Genomic DNA, 26,363 nt, shown 5'->3' with positions numbered 1-26,363 from the left:
AGCTGACTTCATTCAGCCTGGAGTAAGCTGTGGCTACTTTTAGAGGTGAGAACTTGACGATAAACAGATACAAGGGTGAGACCATGCTTCAGTCTCAGAATTAAGTTTGAAAATCGTACATTTGAAACTCCGCAAACTTATAAAACGTTCTCTTCTCTTAGCTTCCATTTGATTGGTTAGAACTATTTGAATGACAAGTACGTGCTTCGGAAAAAAATCACGACCTTGAATTAAACCGGATTGCGCAGTTCCTCTCGCAACTTCACGTGACCTTTTAAGCTAAACTGCACGTAACATAATAATTTTGGTACCTATGTTTTGATCTGACAGGCATTCGACTTTGTATGCATACTAAAACTTTGTCGTACTGGCATACATTTATGGAACGATAGGCCATTTTTCCCACTCTATAGCTCAACATGGCCATGATTGCACCTACTTAATATGCAAGTCACCGCACAGAATGGAATGCTGTCTTCTCATTGGTTGACTGAAAATGAGGTACTGAACTTTGGAATAAACTGATTTTTGTTCTGAGATATATTTTCGAGGTTAGAGACTTGACGGGAGTATCACTCACTGATTCAGTGACACTAGACGTATTGATAACATGTATGTGATTGTGATCACTGAGATATTAGCAATGGCGGGTCATCTGTTCTAGGTACGATTCTTATCTAGAGACACTGGTGTTAAAATTAAAATGTTAATGTTTAGTAAGGACGGAAAAACGTTACAAGTTCAACTATTTTTCAGAATTCTGAAGAATGAAAACAAATTCATTTAAAATTTTCATGGCATTATTTTGTGAGTATCAATATGAATATTGTCATCATAAGCCAAGCAATAGATAATCGGTCTGTAGTATTTCTCCATTTAAACAAATACATAATCATAAATATTTCTTGTAAACCAACTTAGTGCCAGTTTCGTCTCTATCTCTGATACCACATATGTCTTTATTTCATGAACTATGTAATATTACTCAAAACAAGGGTCAGAATTATTATGAAAATATCGCAAATTTAGGACATCCAAAATTCATTGTTGCACCGTCCAAGAACACTGTAATGAATATGCACTATTGGTTTTAAGAGTAACATACAATTTCAACTTGGTATGGCTCATGATTATGCTACTTCATGCAAAAATGTTAGGGGCGTGTGATAAAAAGGCACAGAAAGTCTTCAGAATTACCTGGAACAAAGAAAAAGTGAATTTATCATTAAAGCGGAATGTCCACATATAAACACTATGCAATTTTCAGCACGAAGTAAATTAGTGGACGGTACATGTGTCTGAATGCTTCCTGTGAATTCATTTAAAAAACTCACTTTTCTATGTAAGTCAGAAATGGACTGGTTCCCAGCATGTTGTTCTTATCTTAATACTCACTGTGGGTTTGCCATTGACTGGCCAAATATAGTTTGGTACTCTCCATAAATAATGCACTGTTTCTTGAATCTGCTGTGAGATGTAAGATAAAAGACCAAATCCGGCCACTTAATATAAACATTCATAGAAACGTCGCGAGTTTTGAAATAATTTATCTAAAACAATGATATCATTGCATTCTCACTGATTTGAAGACAGCAAAGTTTAGATATCAAATAATAAGTTATTGAAAATTGGACAAATTATTCACAAATCACTGTGAAAATAATGGTTTTTACGGTTCGAGCTTGTGAAAAAATACCATATTTCAAAATATTACTCAAGAGAAAACTATTTTGATGAATTCTTTTTGGTGTCTGACCTACATACACCTGCTGATCCAATGAGTTTTGTGTGGTTGAAAATTGCAGAAATTTTACAGGTGTAATATTTGACTAATTAAGACAAGATAAAACAAAATTGCCTATGAAAGACAACAACCGTATATAATATTTTTGTTTTGTAATGTTTGTTTGAACATATAAACATGTAAAAACTTCAAATGGGCTGGCAAGTATCCAATGATACTATGTGTAAAAGGTATGATTTGAGACATGTGTCATCTATATATTTACAAGTAAAGCTGCATGTGCCCAGTCTGTTGGGGAACATTTTCCATGTTTACAAAAATAAAGGTAATTCAGGCATCTTATGGTTTTAATATTTCTTTAATCCCTTCATATAAAATACATATTACCTTGTCTAACTTGAAAATAATGTCTAATACTTACATGTATTACCCTGCTATCAAATTTCATATATAATTTCTAGGTATTTAGGAGCTGTTAATCATATTGATCTTAAGCTATGTAAATATTGTGTTTTTAATCCAAAATAAACTGTCAAGGCAATGTTTCATCCTTAAACTTTAAAAACATGGAAATATCCCTGAGACAAATTTCAAGGTACTGATTGAACTATAACCGGAGAATGTTCTTCCGATTCTTCATTTCTATTTGATTGATATTCTAACATGCGCTTGCCAATTTCTCCTGAAAATGCAGCATACAGATCATATGAAGGCAATGTGATCATTTCTCCATTAGCAGTGTGGCAATGGCCGTTGATCATTTCTCCATCTGCAGTGTGACAATGGACTTTGAACATTTATCCATTGGCAGTGTTGCAATGCCTTTTTATCATTTCTTCATTGGCAGTGTGGTAGTGGCCTTTGATCATTTTTCAATGGGCAATGTGGCAATGACCTTAGATTATTTATCCAATGTCAGTGTGGCAATGGCCTTTGAACATTTCTCCATCGGCAGTGTAGCAATAGCCTTTGTTCATTTTGCCATTGGCAGTGTGGCAACGGTCTTTGATCATTTCTTCATTGACAGTGTGGCAACATCCTTCGACCATTTCTCCATTTTGCAGTGTAGCAATGACGTTTGATCGTTTTTCTATTGACAGTGTGGCAATGGCCTTTGGCAGTGTGGCAACATAATTTTATCATTTCTCCATTGCAGTGTTGCAATGGCCTTTGATCATTGCTCCATTTGTTGTGTGGCAAAGACCTTTGATCATTTCTCCATTGGCACTGTGGCAATGGCCTTTGATCATTTCAGCACTGGCAGTGTAGCAACATCCTTTGATCATTTCTCCACTGGCAGTGTGACAACGGTCTTTGATCATTTCCCCACTGGCAGTGTGGCAATGACCTTTGATCATTTCTCCACTGGCAGAGTTGCTGTTACCTTTGATCATTCCTCCATTGGCAATGTGACATTGACCTTCGGAGGGACAATTACTACATTGTCATATTTCCTTCCCCTCTAATATTTTTGCAAATGGTAAAGACAGCCTTCATAAACCAGTAGTGTTTTTCTCCATTTTCGTTCAAGACATTCAAAGAACATGATGTTGAATGTTGTGTCTTTTAAGATAGAGATTTAAAATCAGAAATCTTATATACTGTCTCTGTGAGAAACCAGCATGACAATAATAAGTAACCATTAAAGAGCTTATATACATTTCAACTACTCAAAACTCGAAGACAGGTGCCTTGTTAAGTGTTAGTAATACCCTGTGACATATGATGAATTTATTGGAAAAGTCTTTAACAAGTGGTATTAAATATTTCGAGTACATACAACAAATAAATATTGCGAATACATACAACAATGGTTTTATTTTGTAATTGTTACTGTAACTGTCTGTTTTTTATTAATGCGATGCTTCATTTCGCATCGTTTTTTATGTGTCTGCTGAAAGAGTGACTGAACATCGAAATGATTTGTCTCACTGTTAAGACATGGCCATACATTATGTGGTTTATATTATTGTCATGTAACAGTTACTATTATTCCGTGATATAATATGGATTAGGAAAACAGTTTTAAAAATGTATTCTTACAGGTAACAGTTAACACACACAGTTATATGTTGCCATGTAACTGAATCCATCGACATTTCTTCAAAAAAGTCAAATTTATGTGTGAATTGTCCCTTCTCTAAACGTTATGCTCCTAATTTTCCTCTCCGAATGGTATGGAAATTTGCTGTACACTCTCTGCCACCAAAACTATATGGAAAGACAATAACCTTTCTGACAACAAAACTGGCGGTAATGAATATAACTCTCTTCCATCAAAACGGTTTTGAATGACTATACCTCCTTTGTCAATACCTCAATGACTATACCCTTAGAGAGCCAGTGTAACTGAATGGACTGTCTATATGGCCTCTGCCAACAAAACCGACCAGAGTGATTACACTGATTATGTTTACAAAACTATCCCAACTAAGTATCCCCCTTCTGTCTGCAAATAAGTGATGAGTGTCTATACACCTCCTCTCTGCAAAACAGTCGCAAGTGACTACTCACCTTATGTTTGCACATGTCACGAATGATTTATTCACTTCCTGTCTACAAAATAGTCACTTTTGACTGTATCCGTCATGTCTGCACAAACAGTTATGAGTGACTCTGTACCTCATGTATACACAACAGTCATGAGTGACTATACACCTTCTGTATCCAAAATTGTCTTGCATGACTATCCAGTTTCTACCTACACTGTCACTATAAGTCAATGTGTTATTGCCATTTACATCATTGTAATGAAGGAATAATGTATCATCTGCATTTATTATAAGGCATTTCAATATCAGGAAGTATACTATAACATATTCAATGTAATGGTAAATATAAGTAGATATAACAGCATCCCCAGGACTGTGTTCCCATGCCCTTTTCGTGCTCATGAGTTTCACTTTGTTGTTAATTATCCCACGTTTACTTTAAGTTATTTACTGTCATACAAATTGCATTACTTGATATACCTCTATGTAGATAACTGGAATTATTACAAATATCCTACAAAATTTTGCTTGTTGATTGCAAACATTTTAAGACAAACTTGTTGCAAGAATAAATATTATTATTATGTTATACCATTTGGGTTTCATGCATCAGGGAATACTCTATGATATACATAAGGCAGTATACAGTATATTTGCGTTGAATCGGGAAATACTTTATAATGTATACAAGACAATATACTGTTTGGATCCCATATGTCAGGGAATACTATATGATATATCTGACACACTGTATATCTGTCATGGGTAAGGGGATACTGTTTAATGTATATAAGACAGTATACTGTATGGATCCCATTCATCCGGGAATACTGTATGATGTGCATAAGGCAGTATACTACATCTGCCATGGGTCAGGGAATAATGTATGATGTATATATGGTAGTATACTGTATGGATCCCATACATCAGGGAATACTGTATGTAGTGTGTAAGGCAGTATACTATATATGCCATGGATCAGGGAATTCTGTATGATGTATATAAAACAGTATACAATATGAATTTCATTGATCATTGAATACTGTTTGATATGTATAAGGCAGTATACGCGATATCTGCTATGGAGCAGGGAATACTGCATGATGTGTATACGGCAGTATACTATATATCAGTCATGGATCACGGAATAATGTATGATGTATATAAGACATTATTCTGTATGGGTCCCATAGATCAAGGAATAATGTATGATGTATGTATGGCAGTGTACAGTATGGATCCCATAGATCAGAGAATACTGATGCATATACAAGGCAGTATAGTGTATATATTCCATGTATTACATGTCTTGGCTCTTACAAAATGTAATGTAACAATAATGTATTTCCCTAGAATATCAAGTTAAAAATGAGAAGAAAAAAACTTAGGTTTTACGAATCGAAACCAAACATAATCTAATAATTAAAACAATATAAGTTCTAGTAATAAAATGTCCGGAATGAAACTGAGTTTGAATCCTGATTAAATCCATAATGGAAGATGATGACATCTGTTGGAACATGCAAAGTGCTGCAGTGTCGATAGTCTTTTGTTGAATCATAGAAAATATTATTTCAGTTTTTTTAATTCTGTTTGTTTCAATAAATGTCACTTGAATTCAAAATAATTTGAAGAAAATAAAATAATTAGCCCAAACTGGACACAACGTACAACAACTTGACTTTTCAAGTGTTATGGTACGACTGACAATGCTATCTCAATACATTAGGAATCAGTCTAGCTGAAACGCAAAACAGATGGAAGTTTGTTACATGATAATTATCACCTAGTCCAGGTATGGCATTGACTTAATTCATATTCTGAAAAAGAATTAAAACAAAATGGTAATAAGTTGCTTACTACAGTTGTCACTGATTTGGAAACAAGGTAGCGAACTAGGTCAGCATTTGCGTCAAAAATAAAAAATCAGTCAAAACTGAACTTTATTCTAAATAATATCAAATACAAAGTCTCATTACAATATCATGCAATAGAAGTTTTAAAAATATTAAAAAATAACAAATAATTAAATTAAATAGACACAGTACTTACCCCATAAAAGAAAAAGAACAAATTATATAATAAAGCCTTTTTTACCATATGTCAATTATAAATGTACTTTATAAAAAAAAAGAAGAGAAGAAGAAATCTTTTGAATGATAAAAGGTATACATGAAATAATATTTATATAAATGGGAAAGTGCACTTAAATTGTCTTTTCCTTTGATGTGCTGACGTCAATATTATATTCCTGTAATAACAATTTGCACCTTAATAATCTCTGAGTTTTGTTTTTCAGCTTGCTGATGCAAGTAAAGGGGTTATGATCACAAAACACAATAATTGGAGGAGCTGAACTAATGTAAACTTTAAAGTGTTGTAATGTCAATATCAAAGCCAAACATTCCTTCTCGATTGTTGAATACATTCTGTGATGCTTATTTATTAGAACAAAAAGGTATACCGGATGATCAACACCATTATTATCTTCTTAAATCAATACTGCCCCAACCCCAACATCACTTGCACCAACCGTTTCAATTAATGGCTGAAATTTGGATCTGTAAGAACTGGTGCACTCTTAATTATGGCTTTTAACTTATCGAAAGCCTCCTGCCATTTTTATGTCCAATGAAACATGTTTTTGTTTTTTTTTGGCTTAAAAAATTTGTCAGGGTTTCAGCCCTTATGGAAATATTGGAACAAAATGTCCAATAGTATCCAGCCATACCACAAAATGGCATCAGTTACTTTTCACTGATAGGCACAGGGATCAAGAGATAGCGTTGACCTTAGCATCTATACCTTGAACTTGTCCATTTCCCACGATATGTCCTAGAAATGTTACACAAGCACTGCAAAACTCACTTTTGAATAAATTAATTGTCAAATTTGCAGCAGTGAGTCTGTCAAAGAATTTACGAATTGTTGCTAAATGTTCTTTCCATGTGTCGTTGCAGATGATGACATCATCTTGTAAGCATCAAAATTATCTAGACCAGAATAAATCATATTCATTAGATGTTGACAAGTACTTGGCGAACCTTTCATCTCAAAAGACATCACTTTTCATTGATAAAACGCATGAATGCCAGAATTTCTTTTGCTCTTTCCATCAATGGAATTTGCCAAACTCCTTTCAGAAAGTCAAATTAGGTAACATACTTTGCATTTCCTGTCTTATAAAATCTAGTCATCCATTCTTGAGCTGTTTTATCTGTGTTCGGAGCAAGTATACATGGTGAACATCACTCACCTTTACTTGGCTTTATGAAATCATTCTCCAGCAAATACTGAATTTCTTTTTTCAAGTATTCCTGTTTGAGAGGTTTCATCCTGTATTGATGTTGTTTCATGGGTGTGGAATTTACAATTTCACCGTCATGAAAAATTGTGTTTGTTCTTGTAAGTCCGTCTGGAAATAAGTGCTTGTATTCAAGTAATAACTGTTTAAGTTCATTCCTTTCTTCTTGTTGCAAATGTGAACGTTTTTTTTTCCAGATCATTCATAATTTTTGAGTTCTGAAGAATTGTCACTTCAAAATCAGTAGAGTCTGATTGCATCCCTTCACTTAAATCCTGAGTGAATGACAGGTACAACTGAACTAATTGCATGATTAATCTCTCTCTCTCTCTCAACGTACACCTTTAACATATTTTTGTGGCAAAGTTGCTTTTGTTTACGCCTCCCATGAGTGTGTATGATATAATTTAAATCAATTAATTTCTTTTCAACTGTGCGAGGACCATGCTACTTGACCTGAAGAGGATTTTGTGAGAAGAGCAAGAGAGCCAGAACTCTATCACCAGGCTGAAAACTCTTATCCTTTATATTCTTATCATACTTTGATTTCATTTTGGACTGAATAGAGTGCAAGTTAGTTCTTACGACCTCACAAATCTTTCACAACTTGTGCTTAAAATTGGAAACATAATCAAGAAGATTAATTCCAGTGTCTTCATCAGAAAGAAGTTTCTCATTTAACAACTTCAGTGGTCCACACAAAGTATTACCAAAATCTAGTTCAAAGTGACTGAATTCTGAAGATTCTTGAACCGATTCTGTAACAGCAAAGAAACGTAAATGAATGCCTTTACACCAATCTTTGCCTTTATAGAAACAATATGACCGAATTATATTTTTCAAAGTTTGGTGAAATCCTTCTAAAGCCTCTTGGCTCTCAGGGTGATAGGCAGAAGATTTAAATTGTTGTACGCCTAATTTGTACAGAAATTGCGGGAAATTTCCAGACATAAAATTTGACCAATGATCATTTTGGACAGATTTGGGAAGGCCAAATTGAGTAAAAACAAACTTTATCAAAGCTTTTACTATTGTTTTAGTTTTAATATTCGTCAAAGGAATTGCCTCTGGAAATCTTGTTGACGCACACATTGTGGTCAACACGTATCAGCACCTGATTTGGTCTTAGGTAAGGGACTGACATTGTCTACCATAATTCTGCTAAATGGTTCGTCAAATGTAGGAATAGGTTGCAGATCAACCATAGGTATCTTCTGATTGAGTTTGCTTACCATTTGACAAGTATGACAAAGTCTACAGTATTTACAAACATAGCTTTTGATTTTTGGCTAGTAGAAGTGATTCAACATATTGTGATACGTCTTATTAATCCCTAAATGACCAGCCAAAGGAATTTTATGGGCCAGACTTGGTATTTCCTGTCTGTATGATTTTGGAACTACAATTTGACAGTTCACTGGCCATTCTTCATCAGCAGGTACCTCAGGATGTTTCCATTTTCTTTAAAGAATCCCATTTTTAACGAAATAACAGACAGGTGCTTCTGTGACTTAAGTTTCACTAATGGCTTTTTGAAACACATGAGATCCCAGGATTTTGTCCTGTTTGACAACAAGTGATTGTTTTTTGTCACCCTGATTAGAATAAAGAGAATGAGCAGTTCAAGATCACTGTGATCCTTTGATTGATCCAAAGAAGGAGTGAAAGTGACCTCATCAGAAGCTTGACCAAAACATGTGTCAGCTAAAGGAACACTTTCCTGATCAACATCATTTTCAAGAGCTTTCTTTGCCATAGCTCTGATAACTGCACAAGCTGCGAATAAATCAGGAAATTCTTGTTCAATAAGATCGAATTTCTGATCCAAACAAGGCTTTTACTCAAGGAATTATTTCCAATAGGATCCACCTTCTGATCTAAACAAGGCTTGTCAGTTACAAGTGGATTGACCGCAACCTTATATCCAACTAGGCCATTGCCTAGTAATAACTTAATGCCCTGAACAGGTAAAGCGTACACTGTTCCTACTGTCACGAGTCCTAAGGCTAAGTCTGATGACGAATTTACACAATGGCGAGGAACATTAGCAAAGCCGCACTCTACTCCCTGAATAAGAACATTCTCGTTGGAAGAATACTTCTCAGAAAAAAAGAAAGTACCTGATAATAAACGACTCTGAGAAGCCCGTGTGTCCCTTAAACGTTTAATAGGGATGGGATTGGCTGAATCACCCAAGAGTGATATAGAATCCTCTGACATGAATGGTTCATAATTCTTAATAAGAAAAGCAGACTGGGGTTTATTAGACCCAACAAGTGTATTGCTTTCCATATATGACCGTGACTATGACCTCTTAGAAACAAAGGCATTTGGAATAGGTTCGTCTTGATTCTGACGCTTATTTGTCAGTTTGTAGCAATCAGGAATAACGTGTCCTTTCTTCTTGCAATAGGTTCACGTAGGAAGACATAAGGATTTCTGATCATTCTTATCAGAAACTTGATTTTTAACAGTTTTGCCAGGTTTAAACTTAGAATGGCTTGTATAAAAATGAAATACGTTTTTGTACCAGAAGACTGCTGAGTGGAAGACTTACTTAAAAAAGAACTTTACGAAATAAATAATACTCGTCAGAAACACGAGCAGCGTTTTCCAAGGTTTCGATCTTATGCTCATCCAAATGAGTCTTAATGTCACTATGGACCCAGTTCTTGAACACTTCAAGTAATACAAGTTGTCTGTGAATTTTGTAATCTTGATCAACATTCCTGACTAAGCACCACCTATTAAATAGCTACTATTTTTCACTTGCAATTTAGATATGAGTTTGTCCAGTTTCTTTTTTATAGTTCCTGCATTTTTGTTGCTAAACCTCAGAGACAAAATCATAACCCTTTAAGATGCATTCCTTAACCTGATCATAGTCGGCACTGTCTGAACTGAATAAATATATAGGGTTTTGCCAACAAAGTTCACACTGTAATAATTGAGCCCAATATGGAAAATAATAAATATTTGTCTAGTTTTTCACTAAAATGGGACACTAACCTAAAATTCTTAGTAACATTAAAACTTGAATTTGCAAGTGAAGTCGGAACGCGCATTTCACTTGCCAGCTCTATTTCTTTTATTCTATATTGATATTCCCCTCTCTTCCTTCTGTCTTTGCATTTTAATGTTTCTTTCTCTCCTCATTCTCCAATTGTTGATGCATTTGCTCTTTCTGTAACTGCGCTTGTTCTTTCTTTAATTCCATTTGTTCTTTCTTTAACTGCATTTGTCTCTCTTCTCTTTCTTCACTTGTAGCTGCATTTGTTTCTCTTTCCTTTTTCTCCAATAACGTTTGTTTTTCTTCTTTCCGTCATTTATAGCTGCCTATGTTTTTATTCTTTCTGTAACTTCAACTACATTTGTTTTTCTTCTTTATCTTTCTGATGTTCCAGCTTTCTTCACTCAAATTCAATCTTGTATTTTACTTTTAATTTCTTTACTTTTATGTCAGAGTCTGATACAGACTTAATGATCGAAACCAAAACACTTTTATCCAAAACATTCCACCAAATACTGGACCAAAATATTTCTTGCTTGGTTAAAGAAGCTTTTGCCTCAAAGGGAATACTGCATGATGTGTATAAGGCAGTATACAGTATATCTGCCATGGGTCAGGGAATACTGTATGAAGTGTATAAGGCAGTATACTGTATGAATCCTATTGATCATTGAATACTGTATGATGTATATAAGGTAGTATACAGTACCATGGAGCAGTGAATACAGCATAATCTATAGAAGGCAGCATACAGTATAAATATCATTGATCATTGAATACAGTATGACGTGCATAAGGCAGTATTCAGTACATCTGCCATGGAGCAGGGAATATTGCATGAAGTATAAGGCAGTATACGGGATATCTGCCACATACAGAATTATAATGAGTGAGTATCATGTACTACATTAGTAGGTAATATTACTATTATAACGAGTAAGTATTCCTTCATTTTAAGTGTCCATAGTATTTTATTATAACACAGTCTCACTATAAGCTGATATAATTTGGCTGTTATGGATGGTGTTATAATAAAGTGACACTATCTGATCTACTTTATTTTATGGTAGTCTTACTATGAGGTGATATTCTCTAGGGCTTCTGTAGACATTGTTACAATAAGGCTATAATGTATCGTGTACATCAGTATACTCACATTATCTATAAGGTGGTATTCTATGGCTTCTGTAGAGAGTGTCACAGTGAGGGTGTACTGTATAATGTACATCAGTATACTCACATTCTCTATAAGGTGGTATTCTATGGCTTCTGTAGAGAGTGCCACAGTGAGGTGTTTAGATGAGTCAGTCTATTATCACTTTGTCAGACGTTATTATTTGTAGAGTCAATGGAGTTAGCATTAAGATTGGTCAATCCATTAATAAAATTCATACTATATGTATGGTTTATGCTCTTTCAATGGAGTTGGCATTTAGATTGGTCAGTCCATTAATAAAATTCATACTATATGTATGGTATGTGACCTGGCTATACTGCAATGGGTAGTTTTCTTGTTTCCTCCTCAGCTTAAATTCATTTAGAAATTATGTCTACTAGACTGAAATTGATACGTGTATTTATAACGTTTTTTAAATGTTCATATTTTCTAACATAATTGAACGTATAAACGCTTTCTACATTTCATAGGGAACCGAGTAGCCGAGTGATCTAAAGCGCTCACCGTTATGGATCACGTAATCTCAACTCCGTCTACCTGGGTTCGGCCAATGGGGTTATGTGAGAAAGCTTGCCAGTAGCTTCGCTTGGGTATGTGGTTCTTTCCATGGTTTTCCTGGGTTCTTCCTCCACCATTAATACTGGCCACCGTGTATAGCCTATCTTGTGCTGAAAATGGCATTAAAACCCCACAACACATTCAACTACATTTCGTCTCTTTTATTTTTCAGGTGGAAAGTTATTACCTCGCACCATGCATGCTTAAGGAAAGAACACCCACAGAGTTGATCAGCCTTGCACAACATCCAGAGAGGAACAGTTCCTCAGTCCTTTGTTATGTCTTCCGAGGGAAATTCCTTCCTGCTCCCATTTTCCATCGTCTTCTTGCCACATGTGTTGGTCACTGGCCCATTGCTAAGAAAATGTCTGAAAATTTGATCTTTTGTGGCTGTTGTGTGTTTAATATTGATCTTCATCATAGACTGACCATATTATTCAGGGACTATGTCATATTTGCACAAGTCACAAGAATGGGGGCCACTGAGAAGAATCCTTCTTCTAAACTGTGTACCGGTGTTCAAAAGTTCATCACAATGACTTTGTCCAGTATTATTTCATATCTGGGACAGAGTCTACGATTTGACCTTTTCATACAATGCCCCAGAATGGACGGGTACCGTGTAGACTGTTTGATCCCTGTTGAAGACCTCAAAGGGAATGAAGATGTTCCTTGCCATTTCCATGAGATCAGTCATGTAATTATGTCCCAGGATGTGATAAACTTCTGGTTTCAGGAAACGGTGAGAAAGGATTAATTTGCTATTTGCAGTTGATGCATGTTAAATGCATGCAGAGAGTCATTTCTTTTAATCTGCAGCTAATTCTCCACTCTGATATGTGAGGTACTTATGTTTTCAAAAATTCTTTATGTTATGGTACTGTTGGAAGTAATCCAGCTGTCACAATTATTTTAATATTTGTGAACAAGCCATATCTTCTATTAAAGTTTCTGTATTCCGGATGAATACTGAGGAAGGACACTTAGAATTAAAAGAACATGAATGATTTATATAAGATTAAGAGATCGCATATCTTTTAGTTATATTGTGCAGTAAATGGTCATAGTTCTAATAAAAACGTTGAACTCATATCAATACCAAAATTGTATGCAAATTTCAATTGTTTTTAATGCAATACAATACATTTCTTCTTGTAACTCTAATGTTGATATTCACTTGATGCGCACTGATTTATAATGTACACATTTAAAACAACACGTGGAAATATATGTGTGAGTGTTACATCAATAATGAGTTGAAATATTTCAGGTAGGATATGGCAACCATCTTTAAACTCTCGTTATTTCCTCTCCTCCTGATTTGATGTTCATACTAAAAAATGGACATTTCACTAATAGACTTCGTGTGATATGTAGTTGGTTCTGAACAAAAATTATGCCGGTTTGATGTTGAATATTTACGACATGGCATCCATCTTAAAATCTTGTTATGGATAGTCATATAAATAAGGGGTTTTAACTAACATACGTATTTGTCTAGTTAAAGTGGTACCGATCTGAGGTTCAGTATGGCTACCATAGTGGCGATTGTTAAGATTGTGTTACTGTTATTCATTATACATATATGGTCATATCAGTATGAAGTTTTTACTAAACACGTCTTACACTGTTTAGCTAGTCCTAAGTACAAAAGGTACCAGTCTGGTATCCCATACGGATGGCATCTCAAAAATGGTATGACACTTTCTTGAGCAGAAAATCCTATTCATATGATGTCCAGTTGGATGTTAATGAAAATGGTGCAAATCTGATCATGACGACATGGATATTTCACGAGAAGTGTTCTAATGATGTCTCCTTTGTTCTAATGAACGGAGTGCAAAGCTGACAGGCAGTTAAAATTAAGAGACAGTCTTACTAGTCTTACTTCAATTCCTGGAATGTATGATCGCCCAGAAGAGCATCAGATCTTTCAAGCTACTCTTCTTACTTCTTAATGCATATGATAGGTTAGAATACATGCCATATAAACTCATCAATGGATCCATGTATGTGATAGGTTAGAATACATGCCATATAAACTCATCAATGGGTCCAGGTATATGATAGGTTGGAATACATGCCATACAAACTCATCAATCGATCCATGTATGTCATGGGGCCCCGAGTGGCCGAGTGATCTAAAGCGCTCTCCGTTACGGATCACTGCCATCTCACCTCTCCGTGGGTTCGAGTCTCGGATTTGGCTAATGTGGGTATGCGAGAAAGCTTGCCAGTAGCTTCTCGTGGGTCGGTGGTTCTTTTCAGGGGTTTCCCGGGTTCTTCCTCCACCATTAATACTGGCCGCCATGTATAGCCTATCGCGTTCTGAAAAATGGCGTTAAACCCTACAACAACAACAACAACAACAACAACAACAACAACAACAATGTATGTCATAGGTTGAAATTCATACCATATAAACTCATCAATGGATCCATGTATATGATAGGTTAGAATACATGCCATATAAACTCAACAATGGATCCAATCACTTCACTTCATGGCGGTGTTTGATATAATTCAGGAATGATCACCAATGCCTGTTTTGCCATGCCACTGGACTCCTCACTTACTGTAACATCTTTTGTTAAATATGTTACGTTTATCCCATATCAGCAATCTTTGTGAAAAGTATGTCAGATCCATTCCACCATAATCTCCACATTTAGCCTGGATTATCAGTATTAGACGAAATGGCAGATTCCTTACACCACGTCACCACATTTATCCTGTATCATTAGGGCTTGATAATTCTTGCTCCTACATAAGTGAGGGTCACAATTGTACTCATGGTGCAATTTTGCACACATTGGCACATAAGCAGCAATGAATAATAACTTTTAAAATGTTATTTTCTTTACTTTTCAGGAACAGTCTGCGGATGGATGTAAATATATCATTTTCTCATTATTCACATTAACCATTCAATAATTTACGAGATTCCCTTATTGGGGCATTACATGTCATCTAAAGTTGTTCTTGTACTTTCTTCTAGGTTATCTTTCTCATAAGGTCAAGTGATGTAACTAACTTCAGTTCATGAGTTTACTGTCATCAGTCAACAGTTTTATTGCTAGTGTAACAAGATGAACCAGGTTGGGGTCAGATTACAACGAATATACTAACAATGGTAACAACAATATGGTATATATTTACGGATGATTCGAAGGTAGATAAAATCCTATATCTAACTCATGTAATATGATCTCTATTTATGGATGGTTCGAAGGTAGTTAGAATCCTAAATCTAACTCATGTACAGAAGATCAGAATATTGAATATTTAACACACTGATGTGCAGTTAGTTATATTACTGATATGACTAAAACAGTTATTAACTGGAACAAGGTATAAGTAAACAGAATAATGAACTGACAAAAATTAAACAAAAACAAGAAACTTAGATTAACGATTCCATCAGTATGATTCGTCAGAATATGTAAACATTCACAATGGAGAGAATGTTGGCATACCTCTATGCTACATTAATGTAATGTGGATGATATTTATTTGGATATTGTACTTTTGGAAATTGTACACGATCTAAGCACACTGCTAACAAACATGACTGTTCCCTTGTGCTAAAAAATCAGCCTGAATTAGTCTAAAGTACACTATACATAGCGGGTATTACAATAGGGAAAATGAATTTTGCCAGACTAGGCAATATCAGCCTCTAAAAGTGCAATGAATGAATTACCAAATATATAAAATGTAAAAAGAACTTATCGGCTCCTTTTTATACAACTTACCTTTGAAGTTCAGTAAGTGAAAATGACCAAGAGGAGCTAGTACTTTTTCAAAGGTGCACATCTGGAGTAAGACCAAGCTGCGTACTCTATAACCCATATTATACCCATCAATCATACACCAAAATAAAGGGAACTAAAGGTTCTTTGAATTATACCTAAGATATGCAAGGTCTTTTTTTAAACAGCCAGTATAACCAGCGAGGAAAGCCAGGGAAATTATTTTTCTTTAAAATTCTAACCCTATGCAAAATACGAAACTAGAGCGCCACCTCAACGGTCAAATCACTATTATAATTATAAGACTTATGATGTACCAAATTCATCCCATGCTCTAGTTCATCTTAGGTAAAAATGATTATGTTTGCACATCCAACATGATTACCACAGTAGCCATATTGAACATCGTGGTATCACTACATCCCCAGAATGGATGGTCAGTTTAGGAAAAACCTTTTCAGGCTGGTTATTTGCCAAACTTTATTTTTGTAGTGAAAATATCTTTTTTTCTTTCTGTTAAGGTATGCATTATTATAGCAACTATTTCTTGTACAAGAGTGTGGTTGTACCACATGCATTGATATCATTTCTTTTAAAAGATGATGGTTGTACTGCCTGCATTGCTATCATTTCATTTAAAAGTGGATGGTTCTACTATATGCATTTGTAAGCTTTGCAGTAAAAGAAGAAAAACATGATATGTGGATCTCTTCTACTCTTGTTAAGGCGCCATATTACTCCATGTCTTAAGGATATTCTTCATCTTTTGAGTCTAAAGACTAGCATTACATAACTAACTAGATTGGTTTCCTTGACCACGTGATTGGCTGCTCGGATCAATTTTCATATGTACTGTGCGTATCACAGTGAACAGGTGATTCACTTGAGGCGGCTTGTTTAACACAAAACATGCTGCAATCTAATCTGATAAATAAGATGCGCGCCCTTCTGTTCCACTGATCCAGCAGTTCGACTGAGTTCGCATTCTGTTGATCCAATATGGATGAGACTGAATCAGATGAAACTATCCAATGTCTGACTTTATAATTGAAGTATTTAAAGAACAACTTAAGAATGTATTTAAGTCATTCGACAGATTCCTTTCTCTCTTTCAACTTAGCTTGTATCCTTTGCAATCACTCATTTGCCAACTGGTGATATGCTCTTCCATGCTTTTGTGTATAGTCTGCAAAGGCTATGCTTGCTTGGGGATGTTTGGTATCAATCTGGACTCTTAAGATCAGCGACACTGTCACCTTCCTGGAATGTGTGGCCATTCTTTGTGAAGGTAAACCCTGCGTAAGGCTTTCCTGGCATAGTCTGGTGCATCACCTGTGTTGGATTGATTGTTATTATGAGACAGACATTGTCGCATGCTGAAGGGAAATGGTGCGATGCTTGTTGCATATACTTCGAGTTGGCATTACATGAACTGTTGACAGCAAATAGATGATTATGAACAGTCACTTTTGTAGCTTTGTCTTCACTTCTGGTCTACTCAGATTCCAGAACTTACGGTCAATATGAAATCTGAAAACGTGATGGAAAACATTATACTAAAAAGACCCTTATACAGACTTGCATGACTTCACTGGCAGCAGGTTCAGATGCACAGTTGTCCATGATGAAAGCAGGGATTCCATTATAGCATTGCCAAACAATTAGAACAAAGTAATTTGACAACCAAATTGTACTATGATCGTCCAGAGGCCATCATAAATGCGTGTCTCTGACTAACTGAGTCAACAGATTTTATCAGGTCAAGAAATGTCATGTACAGGTGGGAATTCTCTATGTGCCATTTATCCTGCAGTTAACAAGCTACGAGCACCATGTATGCAGTTCTTTGCCCTTTGAAACCAGAAAGAAGCACTTGACTGATATGACACATACGACAATTCAGTGGAATCCTGGTGAGGATTTTGCTGGCTTTTGACAGCAAGGGCATGTCCTGATTGTTGTCACAATTGTGTTTTATGTCCGCTTGCATAAGTATACAGCGGATGCATTCCTGTATCCCTGGGTTACAGTTCCTTGTGTCCGGATTAACCAGAAAAGTTCAGTCTGTTGCTCAATCATGTTCAAGCCTCTGGCATGGTAGATATTTGCCAACATAAAATCTGATACCGGTATTTTGGCAGCAAGTTGGTTGCTTTCTCAGGTTCAGTCAGTGTTGCAAAATATCTGCAGTCAAACAGTTAAATATAGTGTATTAACTGACAATGTTGTGAAAGAGTTGTCTCCACCTTTGTAAGATTTTGTCTTTGTCAATGGGTTGTTTGGTTCCATAAGCACTTAATATGGATGTTTTTAAATCCTCGTAAAAGCGGATTATGTAATTCGAGTCCGCATATAAGTGCATCTTGTTTGCCTTATCGCTCAGGCATGAGTCTTTCAGTTTGCTGAGTTTGCATTGGACAGTTCTTGTGATGATAGTGAAGGCAGTATTCTAAACAGGACTTTTGGAGCATTGTTTTATATTCAGTAGTGTCTGTATGGCAGCATCTTTTTTATGAATCTAGTCATGATTATGTATGATGGAATTGAAAATATGGATACACCTGATTATAAATTAGATTTCTTCATCAGATATTAATAGAACACGATTTCAGACACAATATGTGTCACTCTTTTATAAAAGGCATGTCTAATTTCTGCCGCAAATAAATAACTACTTTTCCCGCCTTCAAGCTCATGAATGGCATCAACACACTCTCATGATAGCAACCATCTATCATTTGGAATATGACATACTGATAGAATTAAATTTAAATGAAGTACAGTGAGTGCAAAAATATATGAAATTGTTATATGGCCAGTCAAGCATCAGTCTCATCAATAACTCTTGCTTCAGATAACATTGTAAATCTCTCTTTAAGCTAACATAAAGTGTTTCAAATTCCATATAAATGATACTTGATGTGATGACATCATTTTGCATGCTGATTGCTATGCCATCACCTGTGTTTGGCATAATAGGAAGAATGGTATTAAAGGTATGTATTAGGATCTTTTCTTTCTGAAAGTTTTTTCATTATTCTTGCTGTATTTTGTAGGAGCAAATATTGTGAACTGCATAGTAATTATAATATACATTATTATTTACAGATTGCTGCTGATTAAGGTTCCGATATTAAATGTGGGCTTTTTTTTTATACTTTATTCAAAATGTTACATTGTTAAATTGCACATTGCGTTGACAATAATACCATCAAATGATATAATAAGACAAGAAACGAAGAGCACCTCCTTAAATTGCTAGTTGTATTGATAATAATACAATAAAACGTAGAAGGATGTATGCATGCTTTCAGGTAAGAAACAAGGAGCAGTACAGCCTACAGAGGAAGGTAATGACTATTTTTCTTGCTCAAAAACATTTTAAACAGCTGTTGACGGCCCCACAATATAATGACTTTGTTTGAGATGAAACACAAGTTAAATTAAATTGGAATATGTGGTGGTGGGGGTTGGTAAAATAGTACAAGTCATTAGATACAATTGTGTTACCTTGTTTGTTTAGGCAGGGAAATTAAATACTTTATAATTGTTGCCTCTGCCAGTTTATTTTGCTATCCATCCATTCAGTCTTTATTATATTTCATACGCAGTATCCTGGTACATATTTAGTAGAATTGCATGATACTAAATTAAATACTTTTCCTGCTTTGGATCTGTTATTTCAGTTGGCAGGGGAAGCAACCATTTCCAAAAAATTGATATGGCAAACCTCGTTTGTTGAATATATTAAAAATATATAAATGCAATAATTTCAGTTTGTATAAATTATCATGGGGACATTATTGTTTATTTTTGATTCATGTTTGAAAACTTTTCTTGCACATGAGCCATTACATGTAATATTTGTATAAATACCATGTAAAATAAATTTATATAAGCCATAGTGAGCGTGGTCAAACCATGTTGATGAATATTTTGAATTAAAATATTTCAATACCCTCGACATATACAATGTAAACTTAAAGTTACTGAAGTTCCATCTCGTTACAGACGAGTCACAGAACATGAAAAAGACACGGCCATTACATAATTTTGCTGTTACTGACTTTGCCATGCATAAAATATTTGTCAAATCATAGTTTTCTTTTCTTTCGATATGTTGCACTATTTGGTAAAAGTGTTAGGTATTAAACCAAAATTCTCTAATACTTATGGTATGACACTGATACTTGTATATTACTTAGTAATGTGTGTCTTTCCAGTGTCTGTCTTTCCAGTGTCTGTCTTTCCAGTGTCTGTCCTTCCAGTGTCTGTCTTTCCAGTGTCCTTCAAAGGATTGATTATTATATCAGTCCTTTTAATTCCTTTCTTGATTTTAAATTAACAACAGTATTTTCAAGTTTATTTACACTTGTTGTTAAGTAATGACTTTTAAAACTTCTGATCTGGCAAACTACTCACATTAAATAGTTTGATCCAAAGTACTAGTGCCGTCTTTAAGACAAAACAAATCAATATACACTTATTTAAAATTGTTCAAAGATTAAAAAACCTGATGTTGAGATTCTTTCAAATATATACGTAGTCTATAAACAATATGTATAAGATAATAAATCATTTCCAGTATGAACTTAGTTCAAACTCCATCACCTGTGCAGGTTATAAATCATTTTGAAGATTTAAGATTTACTTTGTCCATTGATTATGTCCATAACCTGATTAGGTTATGTATTGTATATATCATATGCCTGTCTAGATTATAAATCAACTCAAAGATGTACCTAGTTATAAATCACTTTAAAAATACAAGTTAGTGCATAAACCATGCCCATCACTTGTGTAGGATAAACATCATTTCAGAGGTACACTTAGTGCATAACCCATGTAATCATCAAAGTAAGTAGTAAACGATTTCATATATGTTCCTAGGCCATACACAATATCAATCACCTGAGCATGTTATAAATCAATGTAAATGAGTATTTAGTCCAGTGTATGTGTAGTTCAGAAATCATTTCAAAACTGTACGATGTCCATCACCTGCATAGGTCAGAAACCATTTCAAAGATATAAAGTTAATCCATAAAACATGTTTATTACCTGTGTAGGTTAGACATCATTTCGAAGATGAACTTAGATTGTACACTTTTGCCACCACATGTTTAGGTTGAAAATTATTTCAGAGATGTGCTTAATCTATAAACCATGTCCATTTCCTAAAGAGATTACAAATCATTTCAACGATGGACCTAGTTGCATATCATTTCAAAAGGTGTGCCAAGTCCATAGACCATGCTTATCACCTGTGTAGGTTACAAATTATTTGAAGAATGTACTTGGTTCATAAACCATGTATATCACCTGTGTAGGTTCAATGCCATTGCAAATATGTACTTCGTTATAAATTATAAAATAAAATTATGTAATTAGTCTCTTAACACTTTATGTCACCTTTGTAGATTATAAATCGTTTCATAAAAGATGAACATCACTAGTGTAAGTTATACTTAGTCCATAAACAATTTTCCTCACTTTTTAGTTAGAAATCATTTTAAAGCTGTAATTAGTCCGTGAACCACGTATATTAACTGTGTAGGTTGCAAATAATTTCAAAGATGGAATTAGTTACAAATCATTTTGTAGTTGTAATTAGTCCAATAGCCTTTTATATCACCTGTGTAAGTTATAAAACATTGTGAAGGCGTATTAAGTCACTGAACCATGTCCATCTTCCGTATGATTTATACATCAGTTTTAAGCTGTGATGAGTCCATAAACGGTGTTGATCACCTGAGTAGTTTATAAAATACATTTTAAAGAATTGGAACTTAGCCTTAAAACTTACAGCGTATGAATATACTTATGGTCTGGATCTGTGAAATAAGTAAGAACTTCTGCATATTAACAGGAATAGTACAATCCTGAAATTGTCAGGATGTCATTCTATATACTCCTTAATATGTACGGATTATCTAACGTTTTGGACAGATATATTTAACTGCATTGTTTGAGTTTCATCACCAGCACACACAGTTTAATTAATTTAATCAGATTTAATTGCCAAGAAAATTACAAGTATGAATACAGGTCAAAACATAAATGATTTAGTAATGAGCATGCCAGTGAGAATACTGGGATAGTCTGGCACGATCCGGTATATACAGTTTTAACCCTTGTCATAATGGAACAAAAAGTAAGTAAATGTTTGTGAATCTTATTGCGCACTCTGGCCAGATCTTGACTTTTTGGATACAAAGATTCAATTAATTACATCACATCAATATCTGGGAGCTATGTTATCAGGCTGTGGCTATTTTTAGCAACCGTATTGAATATTTTTGTGATTTGCAAAACTCTGAAAGTTTAGACATGTATTTTCCAAGCATTACCTCAGTACAATGTATTTATGGGGCACTCTAGAAATATTCCATGCTTCGGAAAGAGTGACAGGTGTAAGGTGAAGTTCTTTGCATTTGCAACATGGAACATGAAGAGAATTTGGCATACCACTATGTCATTTCTTTACATAATGCTCGTGGTTGTAATGTGGATGATCTAAGCATGCAGCCAATCAAAACATCTGCTCCTATACATTCAAAATTCACCTGGTGTTAGTCTCATGTATATGATCTTTAATCAAGTATTACTAAAGGGAAATTGAACTGTGCCAGAGTAGGCAATACCAACTTTTTAATGTGCAGTCATGAATTGCAAAATATATAATATATAAAATAAGTTCTATTAAAATATGTTATCAATAACTTTCTTTACAATTGAACTTTGATGTCCAGAAATTTACGATGATCAGATGTAGCCTGCAGTTCTTTCGAGGGTCCACATCTGAAATAAAGCCAGGCTGCATAAATTATAACCCAAATTAACACATTCGTCATGTACCAGAAAAGATGAAACATACAAACACTTCCCACCAGTTTTTTCTTTCTTCATATTGCCAATACACTGACTTGAGATTATATAACTGACTGATTCTCCTATTTTTCATGAGACAACGTGTGTTGTAATCTGAAAAACTCGAAGAATACCAGTTTAGATTCCACTTTGCTTTTCAACACTTGCTGACGAATTTTTTTTGTGTTATTTTCCAAAATAATAACTCTGAAAATAACAAAATCTTGGTTGTTTTCTGTCAGAAATGTATCGTTAACCCAAGTCAGTTAACGTCATTTATATTGAATACACTTTTCCTAAACGATGATGTATTTATGATTTCCCAATTGTATGTGTTTAACAGAGAACGTGACAATGTTATTAAAAAATCATCATAGTCTAATACATTTGAAAAATATTAGTAATATTTGTGCAGTATAATAAATGTGTGGCAAAATAAAATGTTTCCCATGGAAACTGAATTGGGTTACTAATGTTCACAATAATAAAACATAATTATGTCAGTCTTTTGGACGCAATATAAGCTAATGTGCAAGTAACAGCATGCATTTGTATAGGTCTGCATAGGCAAGTAAAGTTTGTATCATGTTTAGTAATTTACATACATTACACATTATTTTTATTTTCGCTGTTTAAAGTAGCCATACGTTATTCCTGCTTTTTCACATAGTACTGTGGGAAGATGCGTTTTTATCATCGCATTCTCAGGTAGTTAGGTAAACAGCAAGATAGACGCATTTTCATGAGTTGATATTCTGGAAGCCATCCAGTCCTGTAAAAACTTGGACTTCATGCTTATTTCAATAAGATTTCAAATTAATTGGATGACGGGTGAGATAGGTGAATGTTATTAGGTGACACAGACGTACAATTAATGATCATCAGGTGAAACACATGTCTTATTTCCCTGTGCTAGCAGTACACTTATTCACTGTGTATGCATTGCGTGACCATTTCAATCCAAGACTGTTGAAACTTTTGATAAAAAGTACTTAATGTGGTTAATACATTTAAACAGATTTTGTACAAATAAGATTTTGACACGTGATATTCCAGTTGTTTCAGGCGTTCTAGTCAATAGGAAAATGCATGATAAATTGGATTAAGAATGTAAATGTTGTCAACCTAGTAATCAATTTGAAGAAGCAGTTGTAATTTCCAAAAGCTTTACAAGTCGCTGATGGATTAATTTAATTCAGTCTTAAAACAAAATCTCTGTCAGGATTCCACAACATTATTTCTTAAATGGAAGATCAGGCGAAACTTGAACTAGTCATGCACTAGAGTACCCAGACTGTTATGGGATGAGGTTTTTATGTCCAGCCGAATTTGAAAGTACAGCATAGTAAGTATATGGACGAAACATACACATCCATGGACCGAATCCAGACAAAGTCACAAATTATTACACGATTGCATGGGTCACAAATTACATAATTGCCAAGGGAACAAATTATTACATACTTACATTGGCCAGTACTGGACAATCCAGATCATTCCCTGAATAAAACATACTGTCACAGAAACGACTTTAAAATAAAAATTAAAAATGTTTTTCGATAAATTCAACATAGAGAGAGAGAGAGAGAGAGAGGCGGCCTTTGGATAATTTCATATTTAATTAATAATAATCGATTTTTAGAACAATACAATAGGTTAAAGAAACAAAAACAACATCAACAAAGCCAAACATATCATACATATGTGTGCCCCTGTCGACCGGCAATTGCAACTTTGTATCATTAATTATATAAACACTTTACATAAGTCCCAAAGGAAGCGTTAAGAACGATATTATAAGTTACTTGGTGCAATTTCAGGTTCAAATATCTTTATCCGGCCCAATTCATTTTTCTCTCACTCGAAATTTCTCCATATTTTGTCCCTTGTGCATGAGAAGGGAGGGGAAACGGTAAAAGAAAGGATTGAGATTAAATTGTGTACCATGTTAAATTTATTTAGGAAACAGGGATTATTGTTCCTTTTTATACTTATTTGAATAACTCACTAATGATTAATGAGTGAAATTCATCATTGATCAATAGGAATAGACCCATTAGCACACAGTTCCAATATTGTTTATATATGGGTATTATGGGCAGATCAAAACTTGATATACCCGTTGTATTGGTATATCAAATTGGTTTATGCCAACACTTTAAAAGCCATGTTTTAATGTATGTGGTACACACACACACACACACACACACACACACACACACACACACACACATTAATTAACCATACTGATACTTAAAACTCATGCATTTGGCTGGTTTTGTAATATGACTGTGAAGACATTTGGTTCAGATATATCAATATAAGTTAGCCATACAATATACACATGCATAGTCTCCTTTTGAGCACAGATTTTATTCATTTGAATGTATTCAACTGTTTTGATAAAAGCAGCAGATGCCAAAAAGTATCATTCATTGTGGCATGTCATATAAAACAATTTATGTCAGATATTTCTTGATAACCACAAACACAGGCTAATATGTATCATTTATGGAGGCCTGATAAAAAGAACTCTCCGCACATACTTGACAACCATTGCATCGAACCAAATATTTTTGATTAGAGTTAGGCTGTGAATAAAATCTCTGTAGCTATTTACATAAGACCTTTATGCACAACACGGATGTAGTATAAGCCATTCAAAGCACTCTCATTGCAGACTTTAATATCCTTTATCAAATTATATTGCATGATGGTATGGTTAAACCTGATATCATTTTGTCTTCTCAGTAGGAGGTCACCCAGCCCCAGAAGATTTGGGAGATAACGACAGAAAACAGCATTTCACTACAGAAACATCTACAAAGACTGAACAGGAATCTGTGAGTGCAATTTTGTGATTTATGCAACTCAGTTTACCTCAAATATGAATAAGGAATCAGACTGATCATATTATTTTCAATTCTTTGAATATTATCGTATAATGGGGACTTGGTATTTTGGGAAAGGAAAGCAGTGTACTACATAATTAAAATCAAATTACTTGTTGCCAGTGTTATCATTTTCTTTACAGTTCATATAATTTGTATAGATGCCGCAATTATTAACTGAGAACGGAAATTAACTCTCACCAAAAACCATTAGCAGTAAACTGAAATCTGAAATAGAAGGTGGGTACTCTTAGTTTATGGAACTAAGTTTAAGATTTCAGCTTACAAGTTTGCTGTTAATCTAGGAATATATAATAAAGATGTCCGTTTTCTCCTCTTGCATGTATTAGATGACGTTTATACTCATTATTGTCATTATGTTTAAGATGTAATAAGTATAACTAAAATTATTTGCAGAGGGTCTTATAATTAATTTCTTTTATATTTGAGATATGGTCTGAAAAGGATAAGAACTGGCTTTGACTTTTTCATGATAATTTTAAGCAGGCATTTTGATAATATCATTCTGCAGCTTCAGAGTTGACTCTTCAACCTGATCTATCCT

At 34.5% G+C, this 26,363-nt stretch overlaps 1 protein-coding gene across 1 annotated transcript in view; it reads left to right on the top strand.

The window, feature by feature from the left end:
- LOC149772535 (uncharacterized) overlaps window positions 1–26,363 on the top strand; it is a 132,801-nt gene that overhangs the window by 84,215 nt on the left and 22,223 nt on the right. Inside the window, exons 14-18 of the mRNA XM_089947643.1 lie at window positions 2,845–3,153; window positions 12,458–13,027; window positions 15,157–15,175; window positions 19,352–19,387; window positions 25,659–25,750. Coding sequence (XP_089803769.1) covers window positions 2,845–3,153; window positions 12,458–13,027; window positions 15,157–15,175; window positions 19,352–19,387; window positions 25,659–25,750 — 1,026 coding nt within the window. The remainder of the gene's footprint in view (window positions 1–2,844; window positions 3,154–12,457; window positions 13,028–15,156; window positions 15,176–19,351; window positions 19,388–25,658; window positions 25,751–26,363) is intronic.

Source organism: Sinohyriopsis cumingii, unplaced genomic scaffold (genome assembly GCF_028554795.1).
Source record: "Sinohyriopsis cumingii isolate HCF-2022 unplaced genomic scaffold, ASM2855479v2 utg001397l, whole genome shotgun sequence".
Taxonomy (NCBI): domain Eukaryota; kingdom Metazoa; phylum Mollusca; class Bivalvia; order Unionida; family Unionidae; genus Sinohyriopsis; species Sinohyriopsis cumingii.
The sequence above is the reverse complement of the archived record's forward strand: the minus strand, read 5'-3'. Positions and strand labels throughout refer to the sequence as shown.